Consider the following 11,645-nt stretch of genomic DNA (forward strand, 5'->3'; position numbering starts at 1 on the left):
TAACACTTGAAATATGCCCTGCGATGCCGAGGCTGGAAGGCGCAAAACTCAAGGAGCAACACAGCAGGACAGTGCAGCTTCTAAAACAGAGCTTTGCACACTGTGATTTGTGACACATTAGTGTGCCGGCCGCAGTGTGTGGGTGTGTTGCACGAGCGCTCCTTGCATTCCTTCTGGGGCTGGAAAGGGATTAGTAAAACTAAATTAAAGGTAAAAGGACCCCTGCCCATTAGGTCCAGTCATGGCTGACTCTGGGGTTGCAGCGCTCATCTCGCTTTATTGGCCGAGGGAGCTGGTGTACCACTTCCAGGTCATGTGGTCAGCATGACTAAGCCGCTTCTGGCGGACCAGAGCAGCGCATGGAAACGCCGTTTACCTTCCCGCTGGAGCGGAACCTATTTATCTACTTGCACTTTGATGTGCTTCCGAACTGCTAGGTTGGCAGGAGCAGGGACTGAGCCACGGGAGCTCACCCCGTCGTGGGGATTCGAACCGCCGACCTTCTGATCAGCAAATCCTAGGCTCTGTGGTTTAACCCACAGCGCCACCCGCGTCCCAAAACTAAATTACCGTGTTGTGAAATGATGAATGTCTATAAAGTGAGTCAACCAACATGAAAAATTTGGAAAGCTCTGCTCTAAAATATAGAACATTTTAAGGTGGTGTGAAAGACAGTTACACCACAGGCATTTACCGTATTTTTCGCCCTATAGGGCGCACCTCGTTGTGTGTTTTTTTTGGGGGGGGGAAATAAATAAATAAAAATTTGCCGGGCTCGCAAGGCTTGCGGACATCTGCGCGAAGCACGGGGTGCACTCCCGCCGGGCTCCCAAGGCTTGCGGATAGCTTCCTGAAGCCTGGAGAGCGAGAGGGGTCGGTGCGCACCAACGCCTCTCGCTCTCCAGGCTTCAGCGAAATCCTGCATTCGCCCCATAGGATGCACACACATTTCCCCTTCATTTATGGAGGGGGGAAAGTGCGTCCAAAAGGGCGAAAAATACGGTGTATGTGATGGTTATACAGGCATGCTGCACACAGCTCTCACTATTGCAACTGATGCACTGGCTAGAGGAGGAGTGGCTTTTTGATTACTCGACCATATAATTTCTATACCGCTTAATTTATTAAAACTATCTCTAAGCAGCGCACAGAAAACTGAAGCAACAGACAACTTAAACTAACTTTCCCAAATAACAAATTACGCTATGCAAGCACTGGAGGAAAATATTTTTTCCACAAAAGAAGCATTCACTTCATGATAAGACACCTATATCTTGTGCAACAGCCCCGTAAAAAGTGCAATAACTGCATTTGTAGAGAGGGGATACATCCTTTGCAAAAGCCCATAAGCACCGGTACTATTTAAAAATTATATATTTTTAAACATATAACACATCTGGCTCCCAAACACAATGACTGTGATCCAAATATATTTACAGACTCTCCCTATCAGCAGCTTCCAACGACTCAAAGAGTTACCAAAAAAAATCTGCACATGAAATTCCAATATTACTCACCTCGGAAATGTTCTTATCCATCTCTTTTCTTCTTTCTTCTAATTTTCTCTCAATACCTACAATTCCTGCAGCTCTTATTCTCCCAGTCTGGAAAAAAATACAACAAAAGGGCTATGAAGGAAGTGCTTAGAGTTCCCTCCTTTTGGACACAAGTAAAGTCTGTGCCTGCCTTATCTGTGAGATCAGGGACATGGGGTGTATTTAGAAACAACCAGGGGTGCCAGCCAGGGGGGTGCAAGGCCCCCCAAAAAAATTTCAAGGAGGGGTCGGGCCCCCTAAATATTCTGTGGCCTGAGACAAGCTCTGTCGGGTATTCTCACGACTGTGAGGGCGTCGGGAGGCTGTGCAGGTCAGTGCACATTTAGTGCACCTCATTTAGTGCTATGTCTAAACGCAACTGTATAATCAGCTTCATGTTTTCAAATTACATTACCTGTCAATAATAGCCAATTTCAATTAACATTGTGGGGTGGGGGGAGAGTGTTACATAAAAAAACAGCTGCGTAAAGCAAAAAGGATACTTATTGAAATGCTTATTTGAAAGCAGAGGTCCAATAATCAGAGACTGTATAAACACCTGCGAGCCTTTGGTAACATCAATGGTCTGAGAAGCCGGCATGTTCTCCCACCTCCGCTGAGTCATTTCTTCCGATAGCCTTCTGTAGAACTGTGCAGAGGTTTAAAAAAGAAAGGAGGAAAGGAGGGAGGTTAATTCCAAGGCTGCACTGTAATTGATTTGAATATATTTAGTATTTTATAAATAAAAGCAATTTCATAAAAGTAATTTCTCAAAGCTACAAATGTGTAACGGACTGAGTTTTACTGCATCACTTATCTTTACAGATCTCAAAAGTTTAGCGGTCCATACCAGCATGTTACAAGCAAGACACAATAGTAATAAACAGTAATACCCGTATGATTTATTTATTTTTACCCATTTAAGTCTTGCAAAACTTTCATTTTAACCATGCTGAGAGTTCCCAGGCTTTATCTTTACACACATGAAATTTATAAAATCTATCCCAATATCACCTCACCCCCATCAGGCTAAAAATACATATATACCTCAATCTGTCCATGTTCTTTGAAAGAAAGTTTGATATATGAGTATTTACTACTCTGGAAAGGGCCAGGCTCCTTGTTGGAAGGTACTGGATGAAGATGAACCACTATTTTCGCACTGAAGAGATGGGAAGAGGAAGAGAGAAAATCAGTATGTGCCCTGTAGTTATAAAAAGGCAAGGCTGCTTCCTAAATATTAACAAATGTAGATTTTTAAAGTTTTATGTAGTCTTTTATCACAGGCTAAAAATATTGCCAATGGAATGTAATATAACATGTTGCTTATAAATTTTCAAGAATTCATTCAGTTGTTAAGAATTTTAAACATCAAATAGTTTTCAGAATATTTCATCTCTCTCTCTCTCTCGCTCTCTCTAACACAAGATTCAAGGCAGACAAAAAGGAACTTATAGAATTGCAGAGTTGGATGGGACCCTTAGGGTCATCTAGTCCAACCCCCTACAATGCAGGCATCCCAATTTAAGCATACATGGCAGATAGCCAAGGAAGTCCATCGCCTCTCATGGGAGTCCATTCCACTATCAGACAGCTCTCTTGTTTAGTCAGAATCTCCTTTCTTATAACTTGAATCCATTGGTTTGGGTCCTAGCCTCTGGAGCTTCCTCCAATCCTCCAAATGGCAGCCCTTTAGATATTTGAACATTGCTATCGTATCGTCCAGAAATGGAGGCAGTGAGAGATTTTACTTTCTTGGGCTCCATGATCACTGCAGATGGTGACAGCAGCCACGAAATTAAAAGACACCTGCTTCTTGGGAGAAGGGCAATGACAGGCCTGGACAGCATCTGGAGAAGTAGAGATGTCACCTTGCCAACAAAGGTCCGTATAGTTAAAGCCATGGTTTTCCCAGTAGTGATGTATGGAAGTGAGAGCTGGATCGCCGAAGAATTGATGCTTTTGAATTATGGTGCTGGAGGAGACTCTTGAGAGTCCCATGGACTGCAAGAAGATCAAACGCATCCATTCTTAAGGAAATCAGCCCTGAGTGCTCACTGGAAGGACAGATTGTGAAGCTGAGGCTCCAATACTTTGGCCACCTCATGAGAAGAGAGGACTCCCTGGAGAAGACACTGATGCTGGGAAAGATGGAGGGCACAAGGAGAAGGGGGCGACAGAGGACGAGATGGTTGGATAGTGTTTTCGAGGTTACCAGCATGAGTTTGACCAAACTGCGAGAGGTAGTGGAGGACAGAGGTGCCTGGCGTGCTCTGGTCCATGGGGTCACGAAGAGTCGGACACGACTAAACGACTAAACAACAACAACAAATCGTATCGTCTCCCAGTCTCTTCTTCACCAGGCTAAACATACCCATGAGGTTAGGAGCAGCAGCCTCTGCCAGTGGCAGCCCTCCTACCTTCTGGGACAGGGATGGAGAGGGGTATGGCGCTGATGACAGAAGTGCTGGGATGGCAGTGGGGCAAAGGTGTGCATGTAGCCATACCCGCTGCTGCCACCGAGCGAGTGCTTCCTCTGCCCTGCCCTACCTGGTTCCAACAAGCAGCAGTACAGTGGTACCTGTGGATGCGAACAGGATCCGTTCCAGAGCCCCGTTCACATCCTGAAGTGAACGTAACATGCGACTGCACGTGTGGCATTTCGCCACTTCTGCGCGTGTGACATCCTTTTGAGCGTCTGCACATGCACAAGTGGCGAAACCCGGAAGTAATGCGCTCCATTACTTCCGGGTCACCGCAGAGTGCAACCCAAAAATATTCATCCTGAAGCTACTTCAACCCGAGGTATGGCTGTACTACCACAACTCGGACAGCAGTTGCGCACTGTCACTGCTTTTCACACTGTGCATAGGTAAATGATAATATTTTTTACAAGATGCTTTGATGGCCAGTGGGACTCAGGTGGCGCTGTGGGTTAAACCACAGAGCCTAGGACTTGCCGATCAGAAGGTCGGCGGTTCGAATCCCCGTGACGGGGTGAGCTCCTGTTGCTTGGTCCCTGCTCCTGCCAACCTAGCAGTTTGAAAGCACGTCAAAGTGCAAGTAGATAAATATGTACCGCTCCAGCAGGAAGGTAAATGGCGTTTTGCTCTGGTTTGCCAGAAGTGGCTTAGTCATGCTGGCCACATGACCTGGTAGCTGTCTGCAGACAAACGCTGGCTCCCTCGTCCAATAAAGTGAGATGAGCACCGCAACCCCAGAGTCGTCCGCAACTGGACTTAACGGTCAGGGGTCCCTTTACCTTTACCTTGATGGCCACTAATGGAAAAGCTGCAAAGCTCATGGAAGACAAACATGCCAAGCTCCCTGGACTAAGTAGCCAGCCCTACTAGAAGCTACAGCAACAGGCTGATCAATTCCACTTATACGTCTACTCTTCACAAGCAGACCCAAGGTGGGTTACATGTATCGTAGAACAAATTATAACAGGAGCGTCTCCACCCACATCGTTTAGCCCAGACACTGAGGTCCAGCTCCAAGGTCCTTCTGGCGGTTCCCTAATTGAGAGAAGTGAAGTTACAGGGAACCAGGCCAAGGGCCTTCTTGGTAGTAGTGCCAGCCATGTTGAATGCTTTCCCGTCAGATGTCAAGGAGATAAACAATTATATGACTTTCCATAGACATCTGAAGGCATCCCTTTATTCCACAGGGAGGGCGCCACTGCCGAGAACCCCACTCATCCTTGAATAAAGTTCTGAGAAAGGAAAATAAGGATGCATTATGGATTGGATGCTTGTGAAATACTGAATATTCCAAATAACCCAGGGAAGCAACTGTCCCCAACATAACAGATTTTGCTACAAACTCACAGTACTACCTTTTTCCTATCCCGGCTGCTTGTTCTTCAATGAAGATAATTTGGGAAAGAGGAATAGCCATACAACATTCCTAAAAGTAGCAATAGAGAGAATAAAAACAAAGACATTTTAATTGAATCCTGCTCTTATTTTAAGACTGTGGAATCACAACATTGTTTTTGCACCAAGTTCTGCACTGAAGCATTTCATGTGTAGAATTCTTGCCATTCTAGACCATTCTTGCTACTCTCATACACAGGCGTGTGGAGAAAAAAGCTCCCTTTTCACCCTATAGGACGCACTTTTCCCCCTCCAAAAATGGAGGGGAAATGTGTGTACGTCCTATGGGGCGAATGCAGGCTTTCGCTGAAGCCTGGAAAGCGAGAGGGGTCGGTGCGCACCGACCCCTCTTGCTCTCCAGGCTTCAGGAAGCTCTGCGCAGCCCTCGGGAGCCCGGCGTGAGGTCGCGCCGGGCTCTGGAGCGCTGCGCAGAGCTGCCTGCAGCCCCGGGCTTCGTGCGGCTCTGCGCAGCCCTCCGGAGCTGGCTGTTCTGGGGGCTGGGGTCGGAGGAAGCTCGGGCTTCCCCCGCGCCAGCCCCATGCCTGGGGGGGGGGAATAATTTTTTTTCCAATATTCCCCCCCCCCCCAAAAAAAAGTAGGTGCGTCCTATGGGGCGGTGTGCCCTATAGGGCGAAAAATACGGTAACAACAGCAACACATTGCTCAAAATGACCCATTTTTTTGCCTAAGCTATCCTGCAAGTATAAACTGCTTTTTACTGTTTTTGGTGCTGCAACTGTAAACATTTTGGGCTTATTAACATATTTAAATCTCTGTACCTCAGATTACATAGATCTATTTTATTTCATCATTTCCAAAGTTGTAATCCTCGTGAATTTTTATTCTTGAAACCAATTGTTTAATTAGCAAAGAATAAAATTAATCTATGGCCTTTTAAATGGAGGGGGTTTTGTTTTTGTTTGAATTAATAATAGTTATAGTAGTAGGAGATTGGCTAAAGACAGTAAAACCCTGTGAAGATGCAAGGCTGCTAACTCACAATTCTCTAAATCATGTCCCACACACCTAACCAGTCGCATGCTGAAAACAATAAAAAATCTCCCCTTGGGCTTGCACACACCCCAAACCCTCCCTTTTCCTTTAGAGAGGCTGCAAGGAGATCAGAAATTTTCGCTTTCAGTTTTGATTAATCAGAATGCAGCATGTTGTCTAAACCCTAAATTGGGTTGCCAGGTCAAATTATGTAATGCCAGGTCAAATTATGGTTTAGCATGAGCAGGCATGTGTGTTGGTTCACATTTAGTAATAGCAGCCACTTTGCTCACCCCCAGGTTCTGCTGCAGAGACAGCAAAGGGAATATAGCCAATGTTTGGGCTTAGCACTATGTCTGAGCCCAGATTTGTGCTATGTCTTGCTCCAAAACATACCACAGGCCATAACCAGGGCGTGTTCCAATGTGTGTTCTTACGGCACATGGTTTGTTTGGAGGAGACAGTTTGCTCACACAACCATCACAGGCAAATTAACTTTACTGTTATTTTGCATATTATATGGAAATTATAGACATACCAGAGTGCTGAAACTTACATGATTTTTCTGATCTCTCCAGATCAATCTGTGCGTACTCAGAAGCAATATGCCCGTATCAAACTTTACCTGGGTAAGGAAGATATATTTCAGTTCATCTATGTCTCATCCAGTTTTTGCCCAATACATAATCTAAAAATCATGCAGAGTACTTGCTGGATACTACTAAACACCTTGAGTGAGCAGGGCATATGTTCTTACAGCGGGCTTCTCCCTCTACTCCCCCCTCAAATCTGGAGGGCTGGATGAACTTCTAGAGCAGTTTTGGTGGGCACACAGGGAGAGATAAATTTTCCAAATGTTCTTATGCTAAACCAAAGCTTAGGGATACAGGAAAATGCCTTATACCATGTCAGCACTGACCGGCAGCTTTTCAGGGGCTACCAGCAGATATCAGGGATCATTGCCTTCTGTATGCAATGCAGATTGCTCTACCATTGAACCATGGCCCTTCTCCATTTGAAATTTCAATTATCAACTTTTGCTTCGGCTCCTTCTAGATTGTGCAGGTAGGCAGAACTGGTTGAAGCAAGCATGAGCAACAGGTTCATGGGTGCTTCCGCCTTTGAAATCTTGAAATTCAGGTCCCTACATATAGTCTGTCACTTCCTGTAGCAAAATGAGAGGAGATTCTTTTGACATTGAAGATGGAATTAAAGTACTATTTCCCAGGAATACCAGACAGCAAAGACTGGTATGAATTAGAATGAAGTAGCTTCAATGCATATGAACCACAGATACTGTGAAATCCATAATAAAATGAGGCAAACTTTTTGTAGATTAGAGCAGGCTTCTTGGCGCAGTTGTTACACTTGCAGGGTGTGGTGATGAAACCTTGTGCACTTGCATTGCTCCTTAGGACCCTCGTACCTACGGGACCGCCTCTCCTGGTATGTCCCACAGAGAAGTTACGGTCTTCAAATAAAAACATCCTGAAGGTCCCAGGCCACAGAGAGGTTAGGCTGGCCTCAACTAGAGCCAGGGCTTTTTCGGCTGTGGCCCCGATCTGGTGGAACGCTCTGTCACAAGAGACTAGGGCCCTGCGGGACTTGACATCTTTCCGCAGGGCCTGCAAGACGGAGCTGTTCTGCCAGGCCTTTGGTCGGGGTTCAGTCTGACTCCCTCTCCCCTTTCATAAGAACTTGCGTGAAAGTGGCCTCCCAATTTTTCTCACAGGCCCATATGAGTTCAGCACAAACAGTTGGGCCTGGTGAGCATTTAAGGTCCCCAACCCTAATCTGCGGGTTGCCATCTGATTGGATTTTATTCTGATCCTGATCTGATTTGAGAATGTATTTTAATTGATTGTCTGATTTTATGTTAATGTGTTATACATTTGATGTTAGCCGCTCTGAGCCCGGCTTCGGCTGGGGAGGGCGGGATATAAATAATAATAATAATAATAATAATAATAATAATAATAATAATTATTATTATTATTATTATTATTATTATTATTATTATTATTATGTCAATTGACTAAGCTTTCTCTAAACCAGAGGTGCAAACTGCCCTGTGGAAAGGAACAGGAGAGTGAGGCAGGCAGGCAAGAACGACCTCACAGCCTGCTCCAAACAGGGCTATCTACCACCAACTGCACTATGCAAAGGATCTCAATGACTTGCTTTGCTCTGACACTGTTTCAGTGTGATTTTCTTCATTTATTCTGATTTCAAAGGTGAGATGCTATTACAGCGTAATAATACAAGAAAACAAAAAACTCCACATGTGATCTGTGTATGAACACTACAGAAAAATCCAGATATTTTAGCAAGCCTAACCTACTTAAGATGCAGGCATGAAAACTTTAAAAAGATGTTGTATTGATAAGCTCCGATTCAAAAACAAAGCTGGAATGTAGAGGAAGACACCGAAATGAGTACTGTAATGGGAGAGAGAACCACAATCCGCACCCTTCTTGCAACAAATTCACTACCTTGCTTGATGCTTTCCGATACTACAAAGCTCCATTCGATCCAAAACTATACTTCTGACTAATTGGAAATAGCTTGCAGATATTTATTGGCTTGGGATTTTATATAAGTTAAGTGATGAATTAATGTGTTTAATTTCAAAATGAAAAGATTCAAGTTAAATTTATAAGAACTATGATTTGGAAAACCGTTAAAAGGATATGCATTGAAATTCAACCAAGGGGAAGCGAGGAAGTCACTTAACAATGTTAATTTTAATAAGGTTATGATTTATGCTTGTTTACTTGTTTGTTAGGGACGCGGGTGGCGCTGTGGGTAAAAGCCTCAGCGCCTAGGGCTTGCCGATCGAAAGGTCGGCGGTTCGAATCCCCGCGGCGGGGTGCGCTCCCGTTGCTCGGTCCCAGCGCCTGCCAACCTAGCAGTTCGAAAGCACCCCCGGGTGCAAGTAGATAAATAGGGACCGCTTACTAGCGGGAAGGTAAACGGTGTTTCCGTGTGCGGCTCTGGCTCGCCAGATGCAGCTTGTCACGCTGGCCACGTGACCCGGAAGTGTCTTCGGACAGCGCTGGCCCCCGGCCTCTTAAGTGAGATGGGCGCACAACCCTAGAGTCTGTCAAGACTGGCCAGTACAGGAAGGGGTACCTTTACCTTTTACTTGTTTGTTAAGGGATGCGGGTGGCGCTGTGGGTAAAAGCCTCAGCGCCTAGGGCTTGCCGATCGAAAGGTCGGCGATTCGAATCCCCGCGGCGGGGTGCGCTCCCGTTGCTCGGTCCCAGCGCCTGCCAACCTAGCAGTTCGAAAGCACCCCCGGGTGCAAGTAGATAAATAGGGACCGCTTACTAGCGGGAAGGTAAACGGCGTTTCCGTGTGCTGTGCTGGCTCGCCAGATGCAGCTTTGTCATGCTGGCCACGTGACCTGGAAGTGTCTCCGGACAGCGCTGGCCCCCGGCCTCTTAAGTGAGATGGGCGCACATCCCCATAGTCTGTCAAGACTGGCCCGTACGGGCAGGGGTACCTTTACCTTTACCTGTTTGTTTGTCTATAATTTTGTGAAAATCAGCAAAAAAATTTGGGAAAAAACAAAACTATACTTCTGGACACCTTGCCTAGGGATGATCTACAGTTCCAATACCTGCGACAGGTAATCAGCCAAAGCCCCACAGAGTGCTGTTGGGGGTATTTCATTTCACAGTGCCTGGCAGGTGGCGGGCTTCGAACTACCGAGCAAAATACTCCCTGCATGTAGAAAACGGAGCGGAGAGGGGCAGCAGCAGCCTATCTCCCCCTTGACACCCTAGCTTTCTAGATGCAGAGCGCCTTCCCTCAGTTTTCTGCGGGAGGTTTTTTCCCTTTTTAAAAATCCTCCTCAGGGCAATCAGGACCTCTCTAAAGGAGGAAAGCTCTGCCTGCTTCCTCCTCCAGCCTGCGCCCCTGCCTTGCCTTGCCTGCCTAGCCCAGGCCGGGGTCGGCTCCCAGGCCCGCCCGCCCCGCGGCCAGCTCCCCCGACCTTCTCCTCGCCGTCGTAGAGGCGGACGCCGCGCTGCTGCGTCACCAGGTTCTCGTGGATCTCCAGGAGGCCGCTGGTCCAGCCGAAGCGGTCCATGGCGCTTAGGCCAAGCCCGGCCTCCCTCCCTCGGCAAGAAGGCAGGCGGCGGGGATGGCGGAGCCGCCCTCCGGCACCTCCCCGTTTCGGAAGGGGGGGAATGGGCGAAGCGGCGCCGAGGAGGCCGCCTTGGGGCGGGCGGAGGAGGGGGGGAACGGCGCACGCGCATCCCGCCTCCACAATCAATCAAAAGTATTCGCCTTCTCCCAGCCCCTTGACTAATTAAACCATCTATAACCTTTTCAACTGGGTGGGTGGGTTACGTTTGCTTTTGCTCTTGTTTTATTATGTATTTTGTGTTTTCAGAGACGGTTTGTATTTATGATCCATGTATACAAATGTGATAAACAAGAGTAACATCCATCTCTTTGCCCGCCCACAGTTCAAAGCAAAGCTTTTTGTTGCCTCAAGTGACCAGATGCTTCACTCCAAACATGAAGTCAGGGGATACTGCTGCTGCATTACACTTCTAACTACCTAAGTCTACTACATTTTAATATTTTAATGTTTCCATATTTTAATGTTGTATTTTAATTTTGTTTTTAAGTTGTATACATTCAACTTGTTTTTATTATTGCTTGTTAGCTGCCCTGAGCCCAGCCTTGGCTGGGGAGGGCGGGGTATAAATAAATATTATTATTATTATTATTATTATTATTATTATTATTATTATTAAAATGAGGCTGCATTTTCAATTATATTTTAACCTGTATTTTAAATTGGTTGTTGTTTTTTAATTGTAATTTTACTGGTGTTAGCCGCCCTGAGCCCAGCTCTGGCCGGGGAGGGCGGGGTATAAATACAAATTTATATGTATATATATATATATATATATATATATATATATATATATATATACACACACACACACACACACACACACACACACACACAGTCAGATGAAGAGGAAGGGCAGCTCAAGAGACAATCCCATGCACAATGAATGCAATTATTAACACCAACATTTAAATTACACACATGCATATATGCGCTCTTGGACGAAACAATAATAATAAAAAGTTCCCTCCATACCCCCAACCCTCCTTTCCTGCGAAGTATTTGCATGCATGCGTTCCCCTCTTCCCACGCTAGGAACCTGAATGGACCGTTGAAAAGTATTTGCCCTTCCCGCTCATGCGCACTTTC

At 46.0% G+C, this 11,645-nt stretch overlaps 1 protein-coding gene across 3 annotated transcripts in view; it reads right to left on the reverse strand.

Annotated features, from left to right (window-relative positions):
• VPS36 (vacuolar protein sorting 36 homolog) overlaps positions 1–10,683 on the reverse strand; it is a 29,531-nt gene extending 18,848 nt beyond the window's left edge. The window contains exons 1-6 of one of the 3 annotated variants that reach the window (XM_028722102.2): positions 10,404–10,589; positions 6,963–7,031; positions 5,374–5,444; positions 2,583–2,697; positions 2,095–2,184; positions 1,518–1,604 (exon numbers count right to left, since the gene is read on the reverse strand). In XM_028722102.2, the coding sequence (XP_028577935.2) occupies positions 1,518–1,604; positions 2,095–2,184; positions 2,583–2,697; positions 5,374–5,444; positions 6,963–7,031; positions 10,404–10,499 (528 nt within the window). In that variant the 5' untranslated portion in view covers positions 10,500–10,589. Of the gene's footprint in view, positions 1–1,517; positions 1,605–2,094; positions 2,185–2,582; positions 2,698–5,373; positions 5,445–6,962; positions 7,032–10,403 lie in introns of all 3 variants that reach the window. The other 2 variants (XM_028722100.2, XM_028722101.2) reach the window with 2 other exon arrangements.
• Positions 10,684–11,645: the final 962 nt, after the last annotated feature.

Source organism: Podarcis muralis, chromosome 3 (assembly GCF_964188315.1).
Source record: "Podarcis muralis chromosome 3, rPodMur119.hap1.1, whole genome shotgun sequence".
In the NCBI taxonomy this organism is placed as follows: Eukaryota; Metazoa; Chordata; class Lepidosauria; order Squamata; family Lacertidae; genus Podarcis; species Podarcis muralis.